At 44.0% G+C, this 24,842-nt stretch overlaps 1 protein-coding gene across 22 annotated transcripts in view; it reads left to right on the plus strand.

Annotated features, from left to right (window-relative positions):
* KCNMA1 (potassium calcium-activated channel subfamily M alpha 1) overlaps positions 1 to 9,941 on the plus strand; it is a 689,823-nt gene extending 679,882 nt beyond the window's left edge. For 6 of the 22 annotated variants that reach the window (XM_054729033.1, XM_028151232.2, XM_008145323.3 and 3 more), the window contains 2 exons: positions 286 to 510; positions 9,702 to 9,821. In XM_054729033.1, the coding sequence (XP_054585008.1) occupies positions 286 to 510; positions 9,702 to 9,726 (250 nt within the window). In that variant the 3' untranslated portion in view covers positions 9,727 to 9,821. Of the gene's footprint in view, positions 1 to 285; positions 959 to 2,822; positions 2,964 to 9,701 lie in introns of those variants that run through there. The other 16 variants (XM_054729031.1, XM_008145306.3, XM_008145317.3 and 13 more) reach the window with 5 other exon arrangements.
* The last annotated feature ends 14,901 nt before the right edge of the window (positions 9,942 to 24,842 follow it).

A 24,842-nucleotide genomic window follows, 5' to 3' on the forward strand; every position in this document is an offset into this window, starting at 1 on the left:
GACAGGGGCCCTTAGATCACAGGGAGCACAGTTTGGTTTTTCCATTACCGGCATTGATTCGGCTTCTTGGGATGTCAGGACTCACGGCTGGTCTCCTCTGTTGAGCTAAATAAAGGAAGATTTAGTTCAACTCGGAAGATAACGTTTAAGGCTTTGGACCAATCATCAGTCCACCTTCCAGGTGGTCTGGTAGACCTGAGAAGCCAGGCAGTTCCTTTTGATGCAGAGTCAGGTGACATCTCCACCCAGTCCTCACCCTGTGACCTCTCTGTTCTCCCCGGCCAGGTATGTCATCACCAACCCCCCGTACGAGTTTGAGCTCGTGCCGACGGACCTGATCTTCTGCTTAATGCAGTTTGACCACAACGCCGGCCAGTCCCGGGCCAGCCTCTCCCATTCCTCCCACTCGTCCCAGTCCTCCAGCAAGAAGAGCTCCTCCGTTCACTCCATCCCGTCCACAGCAAACCGACCGAACCGGCCCAAGTCCCGGGAGTCCCGAGACAAACAGAAGTACGTGCAGGAAGAGCGGCTCTGATATGTGTATCCACTGCCACCGTGTGTGAAACTGTATCTGCCACTCATTTCCCCAGTGGGTGTTTCCAACAGTAACTCTCCCCATTTCCCCCTGTAGTCCCCCCCCTTTTTTTTACACATATTTGCATATGTATGATAGTGTGCATGTGGTTGTCATTTTTATTTCACCACCATAAAACCCTTGAGCACAACAGCAACAAAGCAGAAGGACCAAAAGTTATTAATGATTCTAGGGGGACAATAACCCAAAGGCATGCTCCAGACCTAAACAGCTCACTGTGGGAACGAGGTCGCAGATTAGCGGAGCGCTTGCGATCCCCGTCACTTAGGCAAAGCAAGTGAACTAGTCAGGGAAGGTGATGTAGGAGAAAAGTTCAGTCTGACTTATCGGGATTATCAGGGTGCTCTGGGTTTTGATTTTGTTCTTGTTTTCCTTCCTTCCTTTCTTTCTTATATATACACAGTCATATATACACACATGTTTATTTGAAACAAGCAACCAAAAAGGAACCAAAACATATAGAATGTTTCCACTCTCTGGGCCGAAGGATCGCAAAGCTTTTGAAAAGCTTTCTCCATTTGTGTACAAGATGGTTAAGTCTCTGCTTGTTGTAAGAGCACATCTGAGGTTTTTTAGCTACTAACCCAGGGCTTCAGTCCCAGAGCTGGCTCCCTTGGGGAGTTCAGATGAACATTTCTACCCTCACAGTGGAGGAAAGAATCGTATTCCATTTGTGGATCTATCAAATTCTAGTCATTTAATTTAAGTGCAAAGAGGTTTGATTGCATATTAAATTGTTATTCTGTCTCCTTACGCTGCCATATGAATAGTTATTTTTTTTCTTTCACTTTTGACATTTGGGATGAAAAGCCATATGTATCATAAATATCAGATGTAAGTCATTAAAAACTGCCTTCCTGGGACTTTTACATCTTTTCAAAGGTGAATTACTTACCTTATGTACAGAATAAATAATGCTCCGGAAAGAGCAAGTATTTTTCCACACATTCTCAGGGGACCTTTTTACTCCCCTCTGTTTGATTAGCTAGGGCCCCCATGCCTGGTAGGAGCGAGGGCTGGGGCCACGGTGCCGAGAGAGGAAGATAAAGCCAGCAGCAGATCATTGTTTCTTAGGAGCCAACATGCTAAATAAATCGGAATGTAGGAGGATCAAGGCACAGTTGACTCAACAGAGACAAAAGCCAGCTACCACCTTCAACTGTTGGTACAGCTGCATGACGCTGGCTGTCCCACAGCCGAAAGCTGGTGGGAAAAATTCCTCCTCATCAATTTCTTAATCATAGCCAATTCACGTAGGCCGGTGAAGGGCAGTCATAGACAACTGCTCCTTGTCACTTTGAGCTGGGGAGGAGGAGGAGAGTACAACAGTGAGCCAAACACATTTTGGTATAATTATTTTTTTCTTTTGTTTTCTTTCTTCCTTTTTGTCAGTTAGTAAGCATGAGAGGAAAGGTAGACAAATACCCTCTTTTCAGTATACAGTTGTCAGATGTTTTATGCATGCAGATCACGCTTTAGGCAGTGCAGTAGTTGTTAAAAACTGGCCCACCCCACCTTAACCAAAGTCTTATACAGATGGGCTAGCCCTGGGCTGGTAAATACATATTTAACATGTTTACTTTAAAAAAATCCCATCCAACAGAAGAGGGTGGAGGGGAGGAGGAAAATGTCAGAGCTGTACCATCTCTGAAAAGGTGTTTTTATGGTGAATGGTTTGGGTTTAGATTTTGGATGCCCTGTTCCCCCAAGCATGGTAGTTTTGGAGATTTGCTTGCTGTGTGAATTGACAAGCACTTTTACTGACAAAATGGTGAGGCTCAGTCAGAACCTTGATCCCCACTCCAAAGGCAGGGCCGTGCAGTATTCAAACCAGTGAAGGGGTGGGGAATAATTGTATACATGTATATTTAAAAGCCCTATGAGTGGAAGGTTTTCTTTTCCAAATTATTTTTGTCCCTAGATATTGATTTATATATTATGTATAACTACCTATCTTTTTATATATAACTATATAAATATTTCTTTCTATATACACATATGTATATATATATATGTGTATACACACACACACACACACACACACACACACACACGCCCTAGTTTTGGATCATGAAGATCTCTTCATGCCTTCTTTGCAAAGGAGGTTATCAAGTAATGCCCTCAGAACATTTATAACTATAAGAATGTGCCAGTTAAAGTGCTCAACAGGAAATATGACAGTTTAAAAGCATTGTAAAACTCACATAGCTTACTTCTCTCTCTAAAGTGCAACAAGGATGAATAGAATGGGCCAAGGTATGACAATTAATGGTTCTGCATGACCTAGCCACTGCTGGGGGTTTTCTTCTATACCGTTGTCCTTGTGAAAACTTTTGTGAAATTAAAAAAAAAGGAGTTACAAATTTTATTCTGTTATTGGTTTATTTTTATTTATATTGTTCTGTTTGTGGTTTTATTTCTTTTGTTTTGCTTTTTCCCCCCTCCCATTTTCCCTCCTTCCCTCTCCCTTCCTCCTCTTCCTCCCTCCACTTTCTAAATTGCTCAGCGCAATGAGGCTGTGCTGCTGCTACTGCTAGACCCTTTAGAGTTTGTTTTGGTGTTCTTGGGTTTGGGGTTGGGTAATTTGGGGGGAACTTCTCTCCATCTGGCTTGCCTTTAAATCTGCACGTGGCCTCCCTGCCCACCTTGGTACCTTGCTCCAAGTTCAAAAGCATTTTCCCATTAAAAAACCCAGCTTCCTCCACTCCTCCCCCCATTACCACCACCCCAACCCAGCCCCCCATCAGTCTGTCCACATCTCTGTGTTTATCTTGGCAAGACCTACTAAATCGAGTGATGATGCCAGGCGATAAACTTTTCTGGAAAATAATTTGCAGTACTCCATTTGGCAAACCTGCTTCTCGGGTAATATTTCATCCTCCTTGCGATTGAAACCAGGAGGGTTATCGATGGCAAAAGCATTGGTCTCCTTTATGTTTGATCAGTGTGATCCAAAATTAAAACTGTTCAACTGTATGTAGCAATTCAGTAGCTCAAACCCAGTTATCTGGGGGCTAACGATTCAGTCTCTATATTACCTAGGTCTCTCCTGCCACCTGCCTTTCAGACATTTGTTAAATTCCAACCAGAGATTGGGCAGATAGAGAGAAGTAGATCTAAAATGCCTTTTATATGCAATCTGTTAGCAGCTCTGATGAGATGATATTGTGACGGGAATGGAGTGGAACCAGACTGTGACGTGAGATGACATTGGGGGTTTTCCCTGGACTTGGGCACACAATTGAGAGTTGACTATACTTGGGTAATGAATATATTCAGTGATGAAAAAGGTATTATTATTATTACTTCTATTTTATTAGCCAAAACGACTATACTATACTTTCCTTGATAGGACAAAGAGTCTCTTCCATAGTTTTCTGTGTGACCCCAAACTTCCCATTCCTCCTTCAGATTCTCTTAGGGAGGAGGCATACAAGTTTTATGTCTCTCTTCTCCCCTCTTCCCGCTAAAAAAGAATCGAGTAGGTAAGGGTAGAAAGTGAGTTATTTGAAGAGAACATATGTGCATTTGAACAGAGCAACAGGTAGAAGCTCAATTATCTGCTCCATTCTAGAAGGGAAGCAATTTGTAAGCCATTCAGGCCAATTTGCTTTCGGCTTCAAAAGGGGTAAACCTTAAAAGTAAGTGGGTAGACCAGGAGGCCTCTACAGCCTCAAAACTCGGATGATAATGAAATCATCAACATCCCTAATGATTTTACTTGGGATCCTTCCTGAAGCCAGTTCAAATGGCTAAAGAGAAAGCTGGACCCCTGTGTGTATATTTATATTTATACCGCAGTCCAGAAATGTCTCAAATTCTATTATAAACTCTAAAGATTGTGCCCCAGAACTTAACTCACAATAGGTGCTCATTACATACTTTGAAATACACTGACCTTAGACATTTTTATATCTTTCATTATTTTATAAACCATCTCTACCCCATTGGCTTATCTTAAAAAACACAACAGATGCCGGTAGGTGCTCTCAGGATGCTGCTGTGCTGTTGGCACTTTCTTGGGCTGGGTGCCCAGTGCCTGGGAAAGGGGAACAGTCCTGCGAGCTCAGTGAGTGGAGATGGACTGTGTCTTCTGCCAGCGTAGCCAAGATCCCAGGTGACCAGGAAAACCTTTAGCCTGGTTCTTCTTCAGCATGGGAAAAGCCTAAAGGTGTCTGCATCCCAATAGAGACAATTAAATCAACCTGCCCGGTTCCTATAGCAACAGGCTCCTGAAGGAGAAAGAAGAGCACAGAAACTCAGGGCCTGTGGAAGTCCAGACAGGGTAAAATCAATGTCTCAGCCAGCTCCTTGCAGCCCATCCTGCTTTGTCAAAACATGATAAAGAAGTAGCTGTGGGCACCTGTCACTAACCTGGTTGCCTGTCTCCCACCAGGAGGCTGCACATTCATTCCTTGGGGAAGTGAGAGGGATTATCTCAGCCACCTGCCACCTGAAAGGGAAGAGTGTGAATTCCGCCCTCCAGGCATGGAGGGCCAGGAGGGGGCAGTTTGCTCTGCCCTGGCAAAGGCAGCATTAAATTTTCAGGAAGAGGAGGCAAATGCAGTCATAGTGGACAATTGCAAAGTGAGATAGTTTTCATAAACAAATTGCTCTGGTGCTGGTACAAAATGACTTTCATTTCTATAAAATAGCCACACTCTGCCCAGGAAGAGGAAAGGAGACTGTGTGACTGTGTGTGAGTGGGGTCCCCTGGGAGCCTGGGGGTCTGTAGGACAGAGGGTGAATGCCAGACCGCCCCTCGGAAACGGGCGATGTGAAACCACACAGCATCACCTTCGAAGGCTGCACTCCTTGTTAGCTCTTTCTGTCCTCAACTGCTATGTCTATCCGGATGGAATCTTTTTCTTTCAATCCCTTCCTCTCTAAACCTCAGCTTGTGACACGGCGAGAAGTGGGGCAATTATTCCAAATGCCTTCCCTGTATCATCGTCTCCCCTTTAATGCATTCTCCTCTGGGGAGTAGTTATGTGAAAAGGCTAAATCCCACAGTGCTGACAACCCACGGAGCCAGCAAAGAGACTCAATTTTCACAGTGCAGCCTGTCTCTCTGCTTCTGGGTCCCCAGCAGTAATGTCAGCCCAAATCGGGGCCTTCCCCACCGTTGCCTAATATTCTGGTGGCTGGAGGAAATGCTGACCCTATTCTGGACCCTTCAGTCTCAGTGATGAAAGTAGCAGGGGAAGATGGGGATGATTTGCGGGTGGGGTGGGGTGCCTGTGGAGCGAAAGCCAATATTTCAAAGATGTAGGTACCAGAGGAGGGTAGGAGCCCTGACCTCCCCAGACAGTTCACCCCTGCTCCTCACCTTCCATATGAAGACTACCCAACTAAACCCTCCTCTGTAGTCGTCTCTATTGCCGCAATTCTGATTCTTCAGGTCACCGCCCCCGCCCCCCCGCCCCGCCAATTTATATACCTCAGTTCTCTACTCCCAGCTCATTTGCAGTCATACTGAAAGATACTTCCCACCCTTATGTAGCAGAGATGTAGATGCTGTTGGTATCCTTGTGTGAAAGATGCAGAATCTGAGGGATAGATTTATTCATTGTCACCTAACTAGGAAGCAGCAGAGTGGAATGTAAAACTTAAGTCTATAAATTGTGCTGCTATGGTCTAATGCCTTGCTAATGTTACTAATAATTGCTAATAACCTTAACAGCTCACACTGACTTACCCTGTATCTGGACTTGTAGTAAGTGACTCATGGACCCCAGTCCCTTTTATCCAAGCCACAGCATTAGGACAATCCTATAGTAGGCCCCATTTTACGGAAGAGAAACTAAAGCTAAGATACATTTTCTAATAACTTGCTCAGAGCCATGTAACTAGGATGTGAGCGAGCCAGGTCCATGAGTGCTTAACCTACTGCCCCAGGCCGTCTCCTTGGCCTACACCGCATTGCTTGTCCATGCCGACACATCATGGCATGGCTGGTCTGGAGAGGGGCATCTGCCAATGGCAGTGCAGCTCCCTTACCAGCATCTCTCTGCAGTTACTTCCAGGTTTCATCTTGCTCTACTGGGCCACTTGCCACAGACTGTGCAATGCCACTCCCGTCCTAACTCCAGCAGGCCACCTGTGTACTCCCAGGGAGGACGCCAGCACTCATCCTCAGGAAGCTGATTAGCAAGCGGGGCTGTTCTTCTCTGGCAGCGAGGAGGCCCTCTCAGTCAGACCTATCGCCCTTCTCATCTTAGGGGTGAAATACAGTTCCGGAAACCTTTCTGGCATGTGGGCCGAGGCAAGGACAGGAGATACACTCAGGGATTTGAATTTATCCTAGACCCCTACTTCAGCACGCTTTTGAATTTCTTCCCTGAACACCCTTCCTTATGGCCAATTTTGTAGCCACCCATGGTCACGGTTTCTTTTTTGGAAGGCAAGAGTCACTAAACCAAGGTGTCATTGTCATACTTGAAACTCTCTCCACTGAAGCAGAAAGGCTGGCGATCAAGTGTGTGTGCCACTGAAGCCTTTGGGAGAAGCTCCTCATGCAGTGCCCCGCCCCAGACAGTCCAGTACAATGCTCAGAGCGTTGACATATTTCCACTTCCTCCACATCCTAGCTCACCAAGTCTCCTCCCAAATTGAAAAGCCTGTGTCTCAGGCACAAGGAGACCTCAGCTTGCCTCCCGGATGGGCGTTAACACAACTTGTGTCACAGCCGAATGGTCGAAACACAGGGGCTACTCTGCTTAGAATGCTCCTAGGGCAAGACATTTAAAAGGAAGGAGAGAGCGGATTACATGGGGAAATAATTCTCTCTTTCTTACAGGCAGCAGAAGGAAATTGATATTCTCTGCCGCCGTGAAAGGTCAAAATGCCAACTTTGAATTGAACTGTAAAGACTAAATTCTGAACAATTATTGTCGGCGGCAGCTGTAAAAATTTCAGCAAATTGCAGCTGTCTTAGGTCTTTCACCCAGAAGACCTACTCGTTTTCTTGTGCAGAGTTCACTCTCCCTTCCAGCCTGGCGTGAGCAACCTAGCACTAAATCCCTTTGCCAAACCAGTCCACATGGTGGCGAGGCCAACACAAGGGAGGCCCAGGCAAGCAGCGCTTCTCACATCATCTTTACACATAAACCGCTGGAAAAAGTCATAGTTTGAAATTGTTTCAGCGGCCTGGCAATGCTTTTAAAACATGATAACCATCACACTTTACTCCTCTCTGAAAGGTTAGTTTAATCGTAGATCACAAAAAATTGGTTTCCACAAATGCATAATGGTTCATCTATGTCACACTTGAACTAAATGGTTTTTTAAATGGAGCTGAAATTATTTTGATGTGTACACAGTCCCGGGTTTCTATACAACCTTTTTTAACCAGCCCATCAGGAACCTTGCCTCGAAAGCCTCATTAATAATTCAGATGTGCTGATGACTTTAAAAGATCTATGGAATTGAAGCTCAGGAAGAAAGAAAGAAAAAAAAAAAAAAAAACTCCGCTTGACAAAAAGATAAATGAATGTAGAAAGAAGCTGTAGGAGTCTGGCAAGCTGTAGATCATCTCAGAACAGATTGTAACTTTATCATTCTGTCAGGGGGAATAATTTAAAGCACTTAATCAGTTAGCTTCGCTGTGAGGATGTAGCATTATGAATTCCTATCGTCCAATCTGTTCAAATCAAAGTGAACTTAATTATAATAGGTGAGAGAGCCGGAGCAGGAGAGAGGGGGGTAAGAGAGAAGGATCCACGAGGCAGGAAGTTTTCTGGGGGGTAAAGCGAGCTGCTGAACAAAGGGTAGTGAGTAAGCTTGCACCAAGGCACCCCCCACCTCCAGCCATAGTGTTGACATCGAGGGCTTGGTGTACTTGACACGGTGAGACAAAGTATGGACCAAGGAGAAATAAGCCAAGTGGCCATCAGCTAAGTGTAGATGCTGGACACACATGCGCTCGCACACACAGCCCCCTCTGTCACGCCAGGTGAGCAATGTTTATTAACATAGCAGTTTAGGACCACCGACAAGGCAGTTATGAATTGCTCTGAGAAGCAGAAAAGGCGGCTGGAGAGGTTACTGTCTCTACAGCAATGGGTGAGCTTGAAAGCTTCTCCTTTTTTCTTTTCTTATCCTAAGCCACTAAAAGGAGGCATATGATTCCCAAGTTAGACTGTCCTATTTGCCCAGAACATACACATGGCCTCTTTTCCAGAAAATTTCTATCCTAGAAAGAGGCGGGGTGAAGGCTAAGTCTTAGAAACTAGCATTGAATTGCTAAGAGGATGCCAGGCCATTGCCTTGCAGCCAGACCCTGAACACGCCAACTCAGCATTCTTCCTCTGCCATCTCTGCATCCAGGGTGGAAATGAAATGCCAAGTCTTCCTTGACCCCCCTTGTCAACAGCTTGGGTTAGTATAGTCAGTTCAGACGGTGCCACTAGGAATTCTTTTCATAACTTTATACCAACACCAAGTTTTTTTTTCTTGAAATTTCAAAATCCTCTGAAAACATTGGTTGCTATTCTACTTTATAATCTCATTGGCCAGCAAAATCTGTGGGTTTAACTTAAGACCCTCAAAAGTGGCTTGCAAACAAAATAGAAGGATGGAACAGTTGAGATACAAGTTGAAGTATGCTTTTTACTAGCAAAGCTAAGTGCAGGCTGAGAGACCGAGACCCTGCGTGAGATTCTACATCACTCACTCTGCGGCAGAGACAGTGCCCCTTACGTTCCACTCAGATCGATGGACGCCCAAATCTCTCCTCTGGTACCATGACTATACCCAGTATTTGATATATTTAGCATCTTCTTCCCACCAAAGCTTTTCCGGTCACTAAAGGAACCCCAGAGAACATTACCAGCATTTGTTTTCCAACCCTTCCGTATTCTATGAGGTTCCCCCCAGTACCTCAAGTCCTCATGGCCCCTTGGTCATCACTTGCTATGGCAACAGAGGTATGTTTCAGGTTCTGGGGTTCTCCCTACATTGCACTGTCTCTCTTAGCAACGACTTCATTGTCAGCTTCTATCTATTGCCTTTTTGCATTTTTCTATGAACTTTCCAAAAGCTTTACCCTAGAACTAATTAAGCTTCTCATTTCTCCTTCTTGTTCTCTATCCATTTTGCCCTTTAGCAGAAAAGAAATGGTTTACAGATGAACCGGATAATGCCTACCCCAGAAACATTCAAATCAAGCCCATGAGTACCCACATGGCTAACCAGATCAACCAATATAAATCCACAAGCAGCTTGATTCCACCAATCAGAGAAGTTGAAGATGAATGTTGACTCCCAGGAGACCAGAACTATTTTTTTAAAGCCTGACAAACTTCATAAATGGTGATGTGACTTTTCTTCCTCTTACACACTGAATCACTGGTGGAAACCTTAGGATAAGCGAGATTTGCAAGAAGGATAAAGTAGACAGATCTTTCTCTTTGTCTGCCTTGAATATTGCTTCCATGTATTTTGGAGAAGAAAATGATTTCCTTTATAAATGAATATACTAAAATAGTCATGTATAGCCTCTAGCATTTTAAATTATTTTTATTTATTAGAAAGAAAATATATTTTTTCTTTTTTTTTTTCATTGTCAAATATCTTCCCTAGATCTATACAATGCAAAATCAAAATGAATATGTGGCCAGACTCCTTAATGTGTATTTCTCTTCTTTCTCTCTTTTTCTTTGGGGAGAATGATGGTCACCACCACAATTAATTATAACGAAAGGAAATGGATTATTAAAAAAAAACTTTTAATGGTTCAATGATGTAAACATGTATTTTAGTAAATTCAAAAAAAGAAGACGAAAGGGGGCAGGTGAATTCCCTGGATGGGTGTGTATTTTGGCTGCACTGACACCAGCTCTTAATAAATGGAAACATTTATTTTCACAGTTGAAAGTCATATTTTTGTAGTTTTAGTTTTCATTCTGTATTTCTTATCCCTTCGTTCATATACTTAAAGGGAAGACCTTCTCGCAGCTTTTCTACAATTGCCAGGTCAGGTTCAGCCAGCCACTGGCAGCCCCGGAGCGTGGTGAGCACGCTGGCATGTGGACACTGAGGACCAGATGCACAGGAGACGTGACTCTGCCTATTGTCCTAGTGGTGGGGACTCCTCAGCTGTTAGCTTCTCACTTCATAGCTCTGAACCACCCTCGCAAGTGATTTCAACCATGAAAGGGTCTGGGGGGGCTTTCCCCATGCCCCAAGTCTCAGAGATTTTAGCCTGAAAGTTTGTAAACACCAATGAATCGTTTTTGCGTAACAATAGGATGTGATACTACATTCATTCTTTTCACTGAATTTTTGTTTGAAAGCCAGACATTTTCTATAATCAAGGAGATGACTTTTGCCAGATTTTAGCTCTTCGGGCTTTCTTTCAGTCGCTGGGACAAAAACCCACAAACTTGCTACAGCAATGTAAAAATTAATAACAAAGGGAAAGCAATGAATGCACTGAAAACAGACTGTTAGGAAAGGCCTTTGAAACTTACCAGCAATGAAATCAAACGTATCAGCCACTTCAAACTGTGGTCAAAATTCATTCTAGCCACCAGACACAATTCCCACGTCTCAGAGCCCTGCTGTCGCTTGCATGCCCAGTGTACAGTGGTCCCGGCAGCTGTTATATTCCAAACGACTGAGCAAGTCTTTTAATTTCAAAATTATCCATCTTTGATACAGTCAGCAGGGTCTCTGGAGAAGCATGGATGTGATAGTGATTTATTTTTTCTTTAAAAATGTAAACTGTGGACACTTGAAGAAACCAAACTTACCAAAATACTCCCGCAAAGTCCCATAATATCTATTCCATTAATTCTTTAGGCCATGACCCTGTGGTACTAGTACGTTAGTGCAAATCAGATCAGAGGCAAGCCATGCAATCACCATGGAAACATATGCCCACTAAGTCCTCCAATTACAACGTAGGCAAAATGAGCTTCCGCCTCTGTCCACTCCCTGCGGAGCCAACGTCCTCGTGCTTGTAGGCGCCGTCCTGAAGTGACTTGTCAGACTGTGTCGTCACATTCTGTAGCCTTAGCTCTATCAAAGTATTGTGAATATAATGTATGTCCAATTGGGTTGTTTAAAAACTACTTATAACCAATCGCTAGCCTACTCAGCAGACTAAAATGACGTCAGCAGTCCCTATTCAGGCTTCTAGGCATCTCCTGGTTTCCATTGTGGGGCGGATCTCTGGCTGGGATTTGACAGCTTCCCCGGGAGCCGGGCCTCCTTTTACATATGATTTTGCATTGGGCTCTCTCAGCACATTCACACCAAGCCACGCTCTTCTTTCCTTCATGAACCCTGGCGGACTCTTCCCCACTCGTGTTCCTGACAATCATTTCTGAATTTGTCCTGTTTGGTCTCCTCCGGCGGGTGATGGTGGCCACCTAAATGACCTTAGAGGAACTTAGGCCACTGAGTCCCCTGCCCGCTGCCCTCTCCTCCTCCTCTGGCCACACCAGTCAGTCTGAAAGCAGTAAACTCCCTGCCCATCATTGCTGGAGACTGGAATCTGAACTTTTTTTTAAAAAAAAAACTAAAAAGCTAAGATGGTTTTCTACAGCAAAGGCATCCCCCCAAACACCAATTAGTGGGAATCCATTTGCTTCTAAGGTGGAGCAGGAAGCTCATGCTGTTTGCCTTTGTAATAATGAACTGGCCAGAAAAGAAAAGCAGGCATGTGTTTGAGGAGGTGTGCAAATGATCGGTTGGTCGCTCCTTAGACAAAAGCTGCTTCCTGGTAGGCTGAAAGTGAAAAGGAAACAGAAGCAAGACTGTAAGGTCCCTGAAGGGCTCCAGGAACGCCAGAGCTTCCCGGTTTGTTTCTGTTCCTTGAACTCTCTGGCCCTGAGGGCGTGCTCATTCCACCCCCAGGACAAACTCATCTTTCTGGATAAATTCAGTGTAGAGCAATGATGGTCATCATTGGTACAGTCAGGGTCATAAGGCTCTGTCTGATCTGCCATCCCAGCTTGCGGTTCAGAAACGCTGTTTTACCAAACTAAAGATTCTTGGATGCTTTGGGAATCAAAGACTCACCAACAGGCTATTTAAAAAACAGGAAGCACCTACTTATAAAGGCATCATCACCTTCATCATCTTTCTTTCTAAGAATGTTTTCACTTTGGTCTGAGAAATTTTTTACTTTAAAACATCACCTTGAACCAATAGAAAACATCTTAAATAAAAGTGATTGTGACTAAGGCGTGTTGGGGGAGCACGCAGACCTCTTTCCTTTGAAAGGTTGGGACAGCTAATGATGTACTTTGTACAAAATGTAACTGAAGACTTGAAATTAACTGGAAATTCAAACTGTTTAAGATTGGAAAGGGGGGACGTGAAAAAGCATAAGAATATTGGGCATATTTTCATGTGAAACAACTTTCCTACTAATGGTTTAATTGAGGATTCTAGAGCTACATCTGCAAATACCTAGCTACGGGTTATGAAAATGTCCTTGAACTCTCCGAGTCTCAGTGACCGCTCTGTAAATGAGAGTGATTCATCTCGATGACTCTAATGTCCCTTTCAGAGCTGAGGGAACAGGGTCCGAGTTAGGAGTGGCAGCGTGGGACCCAGCCTTTGGGGACAACTTGTCCTGGGCTGCCAGGATGGTCCTCCTTGCTGCATCTCCCGGGCGGCACTCCTGAGGGCAGTGTGCACTTTCCGCTCTGGGCACACAGCAGTTAGGGTCATGCTTCACACTTTGGAGTCTCTTTAGGCTCAAAACACAAATTTCAAAATTCAAATTCTCCTGGAACACATCGGTTGGATTTTTCTGTGTGTTCCATGGTTTTCTTTGCAATCTCATTCCTGCCTGCCTTCTTTCTTGGCTCAAGGTTCAGTTTTGGTCAATCCCTCCACCTCTAACCCATATCTCCAATTTCCAATATGTAGTTAGAGGCTCATGAATACTGGACTTCTGAAGTTTTCTTCATTTTTTATTTCTACGTGGGTATCTGGGCTTTAGGAAGTAATCAGTCTTACTTCTCACTTTACTCCATATTCTCTGTTTATTTGATTTTTTTTCTTCCATTAGTACACTAGCTATCTCTTTGCTACTTGTATTAATAGGTCTAATTTTGATATATCATTCTTCATTGTGAAAGAGAACCTCAGTAAAGGAAGCAAGAAAGGAAGGGGTAAAAGGAAGAAGAGATTAGAAAGAGAGAGAAAACAAAAAGAATACCAAACCAATTGACTGAGATGTGAACTACCTTACTCATAGGAGTTGAAATCCATTCAACTTGGACATGGAGTTCCAGGGCAGAATCTGCTCACTTTCTCGTCTGTCTATGTTATATTCTGTTCTTATTTGCTGCCTTTGCAGTGGTGGTAAAGTCACCAATCACCAGAGCTCACGAAAGGGCCTTTACTATTTAGGGTTTGTCTCATCCTCTTTTAAATACAGAAGGAACTGAAAATTCACTTAACAGCTCACCTGGTAAATTACCTTTGTGCCCTCTTTTCACTCGGCCCATGTTCCTGAAGGGCATTTTTTTTTTTTTTTTTCATTTAGAACAGATGACTTAACATTTAGATCCCATGTTAATTGGAGGCGAGGTAGCCCTTTGGGTTTATTTATGAGAAAGTAGTAATTAGAAATGATTTCTAGCTGGTTTGTATTGGTGTGGCCATATTGGTTGTTTAAGTGAAGTCTGTTTTGATTGGTAGTTCCCCTTGCTGTACTAGTTGTTAATATTTTAAAAATCGCCATACAACAATTCAAAGAATACTTTAATCTTATTTCCCAAGGAACTGCCGAGCCTAAGCCTAATTTGCCAATCCTATGGTAAGCTTGCTTGGAACATGTACAGAGAGAAAGCAGGCCACGTGCCCGTAGCAGCAGCCCTTTGTCCCTACAACAGTCAAAGGCTCCCTGATATCACAGCCTCACATGGTTAGACTGAGAGGCCATTGTCAGTTAGACTATCTGTACCAGACCTTCCTTTTTTTGCCTTTTTTTTTTTTAAGCAAGAAAATTGGCCTGAGACTTCCATATCTAGAGATAGGCCAAACTCAAGACATTCATCAAGGAGCTAGGAAGAAAGAACCAAAACGTAAGGGTATAAACAGCATTTTAAAGTGCCAGCCAAGAGCACCTATGTCATGGCAAGAGATAGTGCTTTGGGTTGAAAGGAGGGCGAGGTTGCATTGACCTATGTGGGTTGAGAAGATACAAAGGAATATAGTGCTTGATGGCTTTGGGAGGTATTTCAATAGGCGATAAGTGACTTGAGAAATGTGGAGTGTGAGGGTTTTCCAGGGTGAGGGGGCTTAATGGCCATAGCTTATTGATAAAAATGTGATTTCAATATATAGTCCATTTTTACTACAGTGACAAGTTCACATAGGGGAACTGAGGAAAACTAGGATGAGATCTTCGGGAAGGGGCTAGAGAGTAAACAGTTTTAAGGGGCAAGCAAAGAGGTTGAGTCTTGGTTTAAAAAGTCATGGGAAGCCACTAAAAGTTCCAAACAGAGAACGATAAGCACTAGTGCCTGTGTGTTGTCAGGTAGGAAGTTCTGAGATGTCAGTTCTTCCTGGAAGTCATAATGAGAGTGTGCCCAGGGCTGAACCTGTTCTCAGTGGTGTTGAGTTCTCAGGGTGCATGCGCCAAGTCAAATCTCAACATTATGAAGCTACTCTCTTCCTCCAATATGTGTTAGGCATCCTGATAGAGATGGCAGCTTAGCTGGAGTTGTAGGGGCTCGTGTGTGGGCTGGGGGTCGGGACAATGACTATAGTTCTAGAAGAGGTTCTTTGTGAAAGGAACACTGAATTTGGACCTCAAGGGAAGAACCATGTGGAAGAGTGAAGAAATGTTGGATTCGCCCAGAGTGGAAGAAGATGAGAGCTATAAATAAGAGAAGGTCTTACAGGCATGAGGAGTGAGGAGCTGAGGAGAGGATTAGGGAAGGCCCTGGGGACTGGCACGTTGGGTCCACAGCAGTGATTGTAAAGTAGGGAGAATGGCTGAGTTCTCCAAAAGAGGAAATATGAAAAATCAACTGGCAGAAGACTGTTAGGGGGCCACACCAATGATTTTAGAGGCTAAAAGGAACAAAATAAGTAGACACTCCTGGGGTAAGAGATCTAGGGTACTCCAGATTCAGAAAAATGGGAAACGTGAGAGGGAAACTTTTAGATTGAGAGGATGAGTCATCTATATGGTTGGAGGTGAAGGGTATCGGAGATGGAGATTCAGTAGCAAAAGGACTCACTTGACAAGGCCAGGAACCTTGTTAAGCTGTCTTTATCCCCAGAGCATTCATGAGGCCTGGCTCAGGGTAGACAGGCAGCCGCTGTGTGTAGCTTTGGGCTCCATGGCAGTGGAAGTCAGATGCTCTGCAAGGTCACTGGCATTCTTCCTGGAGAAGAAGTCAAAAGAGAGGGATCTCGAGGTGGGCCTCTTCTTTCACTTCCCTGTTCTTGTCACCCCATTGTTTCTCACCCCCATACACCGCCGGAAGCACTGGTTTCAGGGCAACTTTGGTGTCAGGGTTCTTAAACGTTATACTCACTTCGCTTTGGTGGCTTTTCTTCACAGGCAGCAAGAAGCAAGAGTTTTTTTCTGACCAGGTGAAACTGACCTTAATTTCTAAGTAGATTTAAGTATTTTTAAGTTTCCTTTGGTCTATTTAGCCCCCTGAGGATGTCTGTGTTTCTTCTCCTCCACCTCGCTTTTCCCCAGAGCAGGGATGAAAGTGTCACCAAAGCTCTTCAGTGTGTCGGCCTCAGGCAGCAGTTCTGGGCCCACTGCTCAGGATCTTAGCAATGCAGACGTGGCCCCCGGCACAGGCCTGCCAGAGGCAACCAGAACTGTCCTCACAGGGGACTCAGGGTCAGTGTGAGAGGGCAGCCAGCAAGTAAGGGAGCCCCGCCAGCAAGGTGGTGGCCCCTCACTTCCACCCTGATCCCCTGACGGCCCCAGAGAGGCCTGCTCCCCTCCCCTCCTACCGCTGAGTACAGCCAGAGACACGTTTGACGAGAACTGCAATATTTCAGACATAAACCGAGATCTGCCTGAAAATCCTAATTAAAAATGTTCCATTTCGAGGCAGCAGGATCATACCTGCCTAAAACTTCTGGCCCACTGCCCACCACTTCACACCCAAAGTCAAGAAATTCCCCACTTCACACCCAAACCTGCACTCAACATTTCTTCAGGGGACAAAGGAAAAACGGTACGCTTACACCGAGGTCAGCCGACATGTTCATTAAGGAAAAGGAGCGTGGCTTATTCATCTGTGTTTCAAACTTTCGCTGGTTGGCATTATGATTGTGATGATAAAGCAACGGCTGTGACCGGGCGGGAACTGGGGGGAAGGATAAGTGCTGGTGCTCTGAAATGATCTACCCAACCGTCATCTGTAACAACCAGTGATCACTCTCTTGTCTTGTAAAAAGGGTTTGTACATAACTTGTACATGGTTTCATTTTGTATTTTTCGCAGATTAAAAATTTATGTATTTGTGTTCTAAAAGGAGTGTTTCTTGTGTCTCTGTGGCACCCACATGGCCATGGGGGGCGGTAGGGGGTGAGAGTGACAAAGTCCCTGAGTTCCCCACAGGTTGCTATGCTCTCTAGGATAAAGGCAAAGTTGGGGACTCATAGGATCAGTGGGCTTGCCTTTCCAGCTTTGATTACAAGTAGACCCCCACCTCTCTAAAGACTGTGTCAGGGGTGCCAGCCCAGGACCGGAGTGGGCAGTGGGGAGAACAGAGTCAGTCATTAGCTGTGATGCCTGAGATTCCCTACGGAGTGGGCACCACAGGCTCCTGCAGACACTCCAGCATTCGGGCCTCTAGACAAATGGGCAGCCTTCGGGTAGGCTCTTGAAGAGCTAGAACGTTTCTCTCCTCAGCCACCTGCTTCCAAGCTACTTACCCTTCTTGACATCCGCACAGTGGCATCCTTCCCCCGCATTTAGCTCATGCAAATCAGGACAGCCTGCAAAAGGTTGACTCCTCCTGCCCCCCCCTCCACCCCCCCCCCCCCGATCATCCCCAACAGAGCGATGGACAAACGTCATCTCAAGGCAAAAATGGGACCTCTTAAAAATGACTGCTGCCAGTTCAGGGCCATGATTTAAATCTTCTCCAGAATCCTATGAATTTGAACTCTTTCAGGGAGGCTGGCTCCCCAGGTTAAGGCTGGTTTATCCTGAAGGAAAGGAGAAAAGACTTCCGAGTTCTTTGTAGGCGATGCTTAACATGTAGTGACACCATGTATTCTAGAGATTCTCATTCGTTCATCAGCCAAGTATTTACTGAACAGCTATTGCGTTTACATTTCTCTCCCAGGAGCTGGGAACACAGTAGTGAACAACATCATGATCGCCATCTCCGGTCTGGGGAGAAATGGAACCTAAAAATAAACAGGTTATTGTCATGTATTAAAAATTGATCTATGGGGTGAGTACAGTATACCATTGGGGACACATAAGACAGGCACTTAGCCATTTGAAGAACAATCTACCAATTGATTGATACTTTCGAAAACAAACCCCTGTTCTACCTAAGCCAATACCGGCCCAAACCAGAACTCATTCATTCACAGGGGTCAGCAAAAGCAGGCTTACCTGTCAGAATGTGCCAATTCCTGACAGTCTTTGCACTCCGGTCTCTCAACTTGCCTTTTCCAATATTTGCTAACAAATCTGAATGTTGTTGGGGAATGTAATTGCAGAGCATATGGTCCCCATTAGTTAGGCAAACTCCACTGCCAAATTCGGCTCCAAGGAAGGAGTCTGCATAAAGGATGAAGTATTAGGGAAAGATCGACAGTGACAGAGAAAGCAAATAAAAGAGATGAGACAGTGAGTTACAAAATAGCAGGCTCGGCATCTGCAGCACAATGAATGTGGAACATATTTTTCTATTTGTTGAGAAAACAATATATGTGAATTTGTGCTAAAATCTCCCTGTAGCAAAAATCAAAGTAGACCATTCACCAGAATCAATGTTAACTGCTTTGCAATGTCAGATAAGATAGATTCTGCCTGGGAGAAAAACTGGGGGCGGGGGGGGTGGGGGACAGAATAGACAGTGTGCAAAGTAAATAAAGCATGAAACATCAAAATGTAAATACGGGCTCACCGCTATTTTAAATGGTAATGGACCAGGCCTTGGAGAGAAGAAACAGGGTCTCATGCCTACTAACCTTCCACATTCAGAGTCTGAAAATAGAGGCTAAAAATCAGAGATTCAAAGCATCAAGAAAGACACAGAGACCTGGAAAAGATGGCTGAGCAAGGCGGGAGCATGGGGAGTCTTGGAGCCAAAGACAGTTCCCTGTCCAGAGCAGCCTCTGAAAACTGTGGAGGAAGCAGACCAATGCCTGCGCCCAGACCCACCCTGGCAGCTCGGCCTGCTCTGTCCAAAGAGCTAACGTAGGCGCTTCACACCCACTGCCCACCTTAGGCTCTTTGGTGTCAGTCCTTTATAATTATCTCACCCATTCCTAATTTGACAGATTTTTTTCAAAGCAATTTAGTTTAATATGGTCTTTGCAAATCAACCAACTTTGTTTTTATAGAATCAACACTCTCTTACACTTCCATTGCTATTTAATTAAATTGCATGCGCCAATAGCAAGTACACATCCTCAGACAAGCCTGGGCCTGCTGGTACCCTCAGGTGGTGAAAGCACAGGAAGGCAGGTGGAGTGAGGAGCAAACCACAGGACATAAAATGTCAGTGCACCACGGAGAGCAGGGAGGGTGTCCGCAGGGGACAGAGAGAGCATCAGCTCAGCCAGCTAACTGGTAAGTAATGCTTGAGGAAGAGGGGTTCTAAAGGAAACAACTAGAAATATCCATCAGCGGAGGATGAGTTAAGTGAATTTATTCATCCGTTCAATGGAGTACTAGGCATCCAGTAAAATGGATCAGGTAGATTTATGTATAAAGGGGTTGACAAACTATGTCTCATAGGCCAAATGCGGCCTGCTGACTGTTTTGTAAGGAGAGTTTTGTTGGAACACAGCTGTGCCCATTCATTATATATCAACTATAGCTGATTTCCTGCTGTAACAGTGGAGATGAGTAATTGCAACTGGGCCTGTATGACAGGCAAAGCCTAAAACATTGACTAGTTTACTTTTCACAGAAAATGTTGGCTGACTCCTGGCCTACTCTGCATACAGGGAGAAAACATAATGTATAGTAGGATCCCATTTCTGTTAAATGATTAAGTATAGCTTATGCATTTATTAAAATTTGGAAGAAAAAAAGATCAAGCCATAAACAGTGATTGGCAAGGGGGAAACTTAAGAGACAAGTAAGGGGTTTGTGCTTTTCACTTAGACACTTCTGTTTTGTTCAAATTTATGTAGATTAAATATGAATAATTAATTATCATCAGAAAAAAAAGGATTAAATTACTTCTTTTTAGGAAACATAAATAAATAAGGGCCCAGGGCCACAGAGGATGTGAGGAACTTTACCAGAATGGGAAAGAAGGTCTGCTCACTCCATAGCTAAGGTGACCAGATTTTAACATTGGTAAAGTGGGACACCATTGACCGGGGGAGGGGGGGTTCTTTTTTTTAATATATTTTATTGATTTTTTACAGAGAGGAAGAGAGAGGGATAGAGAGTTAGAAACATCGATGAGAGAGAAACATCGATCAGCTGCCTCTTGCACACCCCCTACTGGGGATGTGCCCACAACCAAGGTACATGTCCTTGACCGGAATCGAACCTGGGACCCTTGAGTCCGCAGGCCGACACTCTATCCACTGAGCCAAACTGGTTTCGGCCCCGGGGCCGGGGTTTCTTGATTAAAAATTTGGTCTATATTGTATCGCTTTTGGTTTTTTTAATAAAAGGAAATTCACTTCTTAGATCATCATTGAATTTGCATCCTCTTTTCTTACTCATTATGTTAAAAATCTAAAAAAAATAATTTAAAATTATATTATAAATTATTATATACATATTGCTTAAAAACACAGTAAGTAGGTACATAATTACATGAACATATTTTATTGTTAGTTTATAAATTAAGTTAATTTGATTGTTATAAAGTAACTATATTTTAAAAATTATTTTAATTTTAAACCTATATTTCTTTCTAAATAATAACAATACTAACTTGTATTATTTTTCCTCTGAATTTGCCGTAACGTAAGTCGTAAGTGTCACTTTCAAGGCCGGCGCTAGACTTTTTGCCGCCACTATCCTACTTAATAAAAGAGAAACATGCAAATTGACCGTACCTTCACTACGCCCACAGCCAATCAGAGCGAACAAGATGGCGGTTAATTTGCATATGCGGGCGCTGTTCGGCCTGGGTCCCGGAAACATCCTCCTAGCCTGTAGGCCCGCGCTTAGGTCCTGAGCGGCAAGAGTCCCAGAATGCCCCCTGGCCACTCAAAGCCTATGGGTGCAGGTGCCAAGCTGCCTGGAGGGCGGGAGGGGATGTTCCCGCCCCACCCCCAGTGTCTTGCAAAGGCTCGAGCATGAAGCAGCGGTTTGGGGCCATGCCCCCAGCCAGGCGCCCATGACTAGGGGCTGGCTGCTGGCCTCTGGGATGTGCCAAGACTCTGGCAGCCACCGCTGCATGCTGCCCAGGGTCCCTGCATGCCCCCAGCCTGGGGCCCATGGTGGGGCTGGCTGCTGGCCTCAGGGCGTTTGAATATGGGGATGTTCCCGCCCTGCCCCAGAGGCTTTCCAAGCTCCAGTACCAAGTGGCAGTTTGTGTCCACACCCCCAGCCCAGAGCCCTCCACAGGGGGATGGCTGCTGGCCTCTGGGGTGTGCAGAGACCCTGGCAGCCACCACTGGGTGGCAGGGACACGCCCCTAGCCCAGTGGACACAACCCAGGGGCTGCATGAGCAATTTTAAAAAATATTTTATTGATTTTTTTTTACAGAGAAGAGGGGAGAGGGATAGACAGTCGGAAATATCAATGAGAGAGAAACATAGATTAGCTGCCTCCTGCACACTCCCCACTGGGGATGTGCCTCCAACCAAGGTACATGCCCTTAACAGGAATCAAACCTGGGACCCTTCAGTCTGCAGGCCCATGCTCTATCCACTGAGCCAAACCAGTTTGAGAGTAAACACCTTTTCTGACCGCTCTTTGGCTAAGCTACCTGTAGGCTGCCACTTGCAGTGTTCTTGGTAATTTGGGTTATAAGAATCCAAGAAGGTGATCTAGGGTTTTTCCACCACACTCCTGGAGAAAAAAATGAAGGTCCCTTGAGGGGTCCCAGATTGGAGAGACTGCAGGCTGGGCTGAGGGACAACATCCTCCCAACCCTCCCACCCCTGTGCACGAATTTCGTGCACCGGGCCTCTAGTAAAATATAAATAATACGAGTACTGTCTGCTAAATTCAAGAAAATTTATGTATTTATGAAATAAATAAATAAATTACTTACCTAAATTATCTGAATAGCTGATTTGTAATGACATCACTTGTTTAACTAGCTTACTAGCACGCAGTACGATGTGTATCGTCTGAGAGACAGTTACAAAATGTTTTCGTCGTTACCAATCCCAAAACATGCCATTGTTCATTAAGTCCAAACAATGGTGGTCGAATTCTAACAACTGATCAACAATGTGAACTTTGATAAGCAGTTCTCGATAATCAGTTCTCAACAATTATTTGTTATTATTAAAGTTTAACATTATAAAATTAACAAAAATAATATAAAACTCATATCCTGGCTATATAGCCACATGGCCGCCGAAAACCGTATATTCCCTTCCTGTTCTCCTGCCGTTCCCTAGCTTGCCGTGCATTCTTTCCAAAAATCGGGACTTTTTTAAAATGCCGCGGGACGCGGGACAAATTGTTAAAAATCGGGATTGTCCCACCAAAAGCGGGACGTCTGGTCACCTTATCCATAGCCCATCCAGCGCTCGGCATCTCAGGGTTCCCTATTTCCACGAGTTGTACACAGCAGGCAAGCAGGAGACACAGGGACGTTTTCTCTACGGTCCTGTGTTTGCTGCAGTTGTTGAGCTCTGGACCTGCCAGGCTAGCAAGCATGTGTCTTATTCCACCACAACTGTTCTTCCTGTAACTGCATATCCAGCAAATGCAGCACCCTCTGTGCTCCCGCAGGAGGAGCCTGCAGCTCTGTGCTGCCAAACTCCAAGCTCCAAGGCCCTGCGCTCCCACAGGCTCCACTGGGCTGCGCCTGTCTGGATCATGACCTTATTCTGTTCCAGTCTTTTTATCAAGGGATCTTCTCAAGAAAGGATATGCCTTTCAAAGGTCTTTATTCATTCATTCATTAAAACAAAAACAAATGAATGAATTAAAATAGGTCATGCCTACTAGTGGCACACATTTAAGAAGTATAAATTTAGTAAACAATAAAAGTAAACCTCCTTCCTATTCTGTCTCAGTCACTGAGCTCCACTCCTTGTAGACAATCACGTTTCACGTTACTTTTGCACCTTCCAGAAGTAGTTGATGTATATTCAAGCAGGATCCAAGCATAGCGTGCTGTACACTTTATATACACTTTGTATGGCTTTGTAAAAACAATACAATGTTCAGATTGTTTTTATCTATCCATCAGTCTTTCTAAGTGTTACATATTCTCTCTCCGTCTCCCTTCCTCTCTAAAATTTTTTTAAAGGGGGAAAAAGTAATTTATTTAGCCTTTCTCTTACCTACTCACATTTAGGTTGTTCCTCAGTCTTCTCTTTCACCCACGGCCTCAGTGAACATTCTGTGCATATATCTTGGTGCACAGATGTGAGTATAACAGTAGGATAAATTCCCAGAACTGGAATTGTTCTGTCACTTTTAAAAACACTTTAATTTATTTGATACTGGCAAATTATCTCCCCCAGAGGGTGTCTTAAATCATAATTCTACCATCTATCACGGAGTCTCTGGTTTTCCATACCCTCTTCACCAGGGGATATTATATTAACCAGGACGCTTTTGACTGCAAGTACCAGCATACCCAGCTAAGAGTGGCTAAGGCATGCGTGTCTATCATCTGATAAAGTGCGAAGCTCAGTGGGGACTCGGCACGGGGCTGGATGCGGGAATGTGCCCTCTTTACCAGGAGTCTCGGTGCTCTACGTTTTTGTGCTCCGCTGCTTCAGCAAGTTCATGATGTCTGTGCTCATGGTCAGTCACTGCAGTTACTTTTGCATTCACATCAGGCATGACAGTGTCCTGTGAAAAACGGGGCATTTTCTCTATGGGACCTTCAGAGGAGACGTTTTGTAAGGCACCCGGTATACTTTCCTTCAGGTCCCATTGACCAGAATGGGGTCCTGCACCCATCTCCCCAAATAATAACCAGAAAAGGGCCTGAAAATTATGTGTTTGACTTAGAGCCGTCCTGGTTTACCTGGGTCAGACTGGGAGTGGGACCACCTCTTTCATTAGTTGGGTTGGAGATCAAGCAAATAAACAACAGAAGTGATTACAGAGCAGCCACCAGAGAGTGGGCCAGTCTGAGAGCTGAATTTGTAAATTATGAACAAAGTTGAAGTATCTTTTCATATTTTTACTGCCAACATTTTCATTTATGTTTTTTTCTTGTTGACTTTCCTATATAATTTATTTTAAAGTTATATATTTCTTTAATTTGTTCATTAAATTTTTCTTTTAAATTTCAAAAAATAGTACATGCTCACCACAAACAATGACAAGGGAATGAAGTAATTTTTTCACACTATTTTATCCTCTCAACCCCCTCAATTGTGAAAGCAGTGTTAAGATATAGAAAGATGTAAAATTATCTAGAGAAATGTTTAATATATTTTTTTTGCAAAACAGGCCTCATACTATAAATATTAATATGCAACCTGCTTTTCTTTAGTAAAATATAGAAATAATTAATAGACATAAATTTAACTTATCCTTTTAAATATTAATTTATAGTGATAAAAAGATACAGGATATTATTATTCTGTGTTATGCATATACCTAAGTTAAGAAGCCACTCACTTTTATGACATTCAACTTATTTCCTTTTTCCCCAATCTGGAGTTTCCTTCCTTCTGATGGAACAGGCGATGCTGTCCTGAGGAGACATCATTGAGAAAGTGGATGGAATCAAGAGAGAGGCCAAAACTAAGAGTCTTAAGGATTGTGGTCTGTCGATTAGAGTTTTCCCCTTGTTCACAAAAAAGCAAACAACCCTTGACTATATCAAAGAAAAAAATATGCTTTCAAAGGATAACCATTGGTATAAATAAAAATGGAATATATATATATATATATATATATATACACACACACACACACACACACATACATACTGAAATTTC

Source organism: Eptesicus fuscus, chromosome 17 (assembly GCF_027574615.1).
Source record: "Eptesicus fuscus isolate TK198812 chromosome 17, DD_ASM_mEF_20220401, whole genome shotgun sequence".
Lineage (NCBI taxonomy): Eukaryota > Metazoa > Chordata > Mammalia > Chiroptera > Vespertilionidae > Eptesicus > Eptesicus fuscus.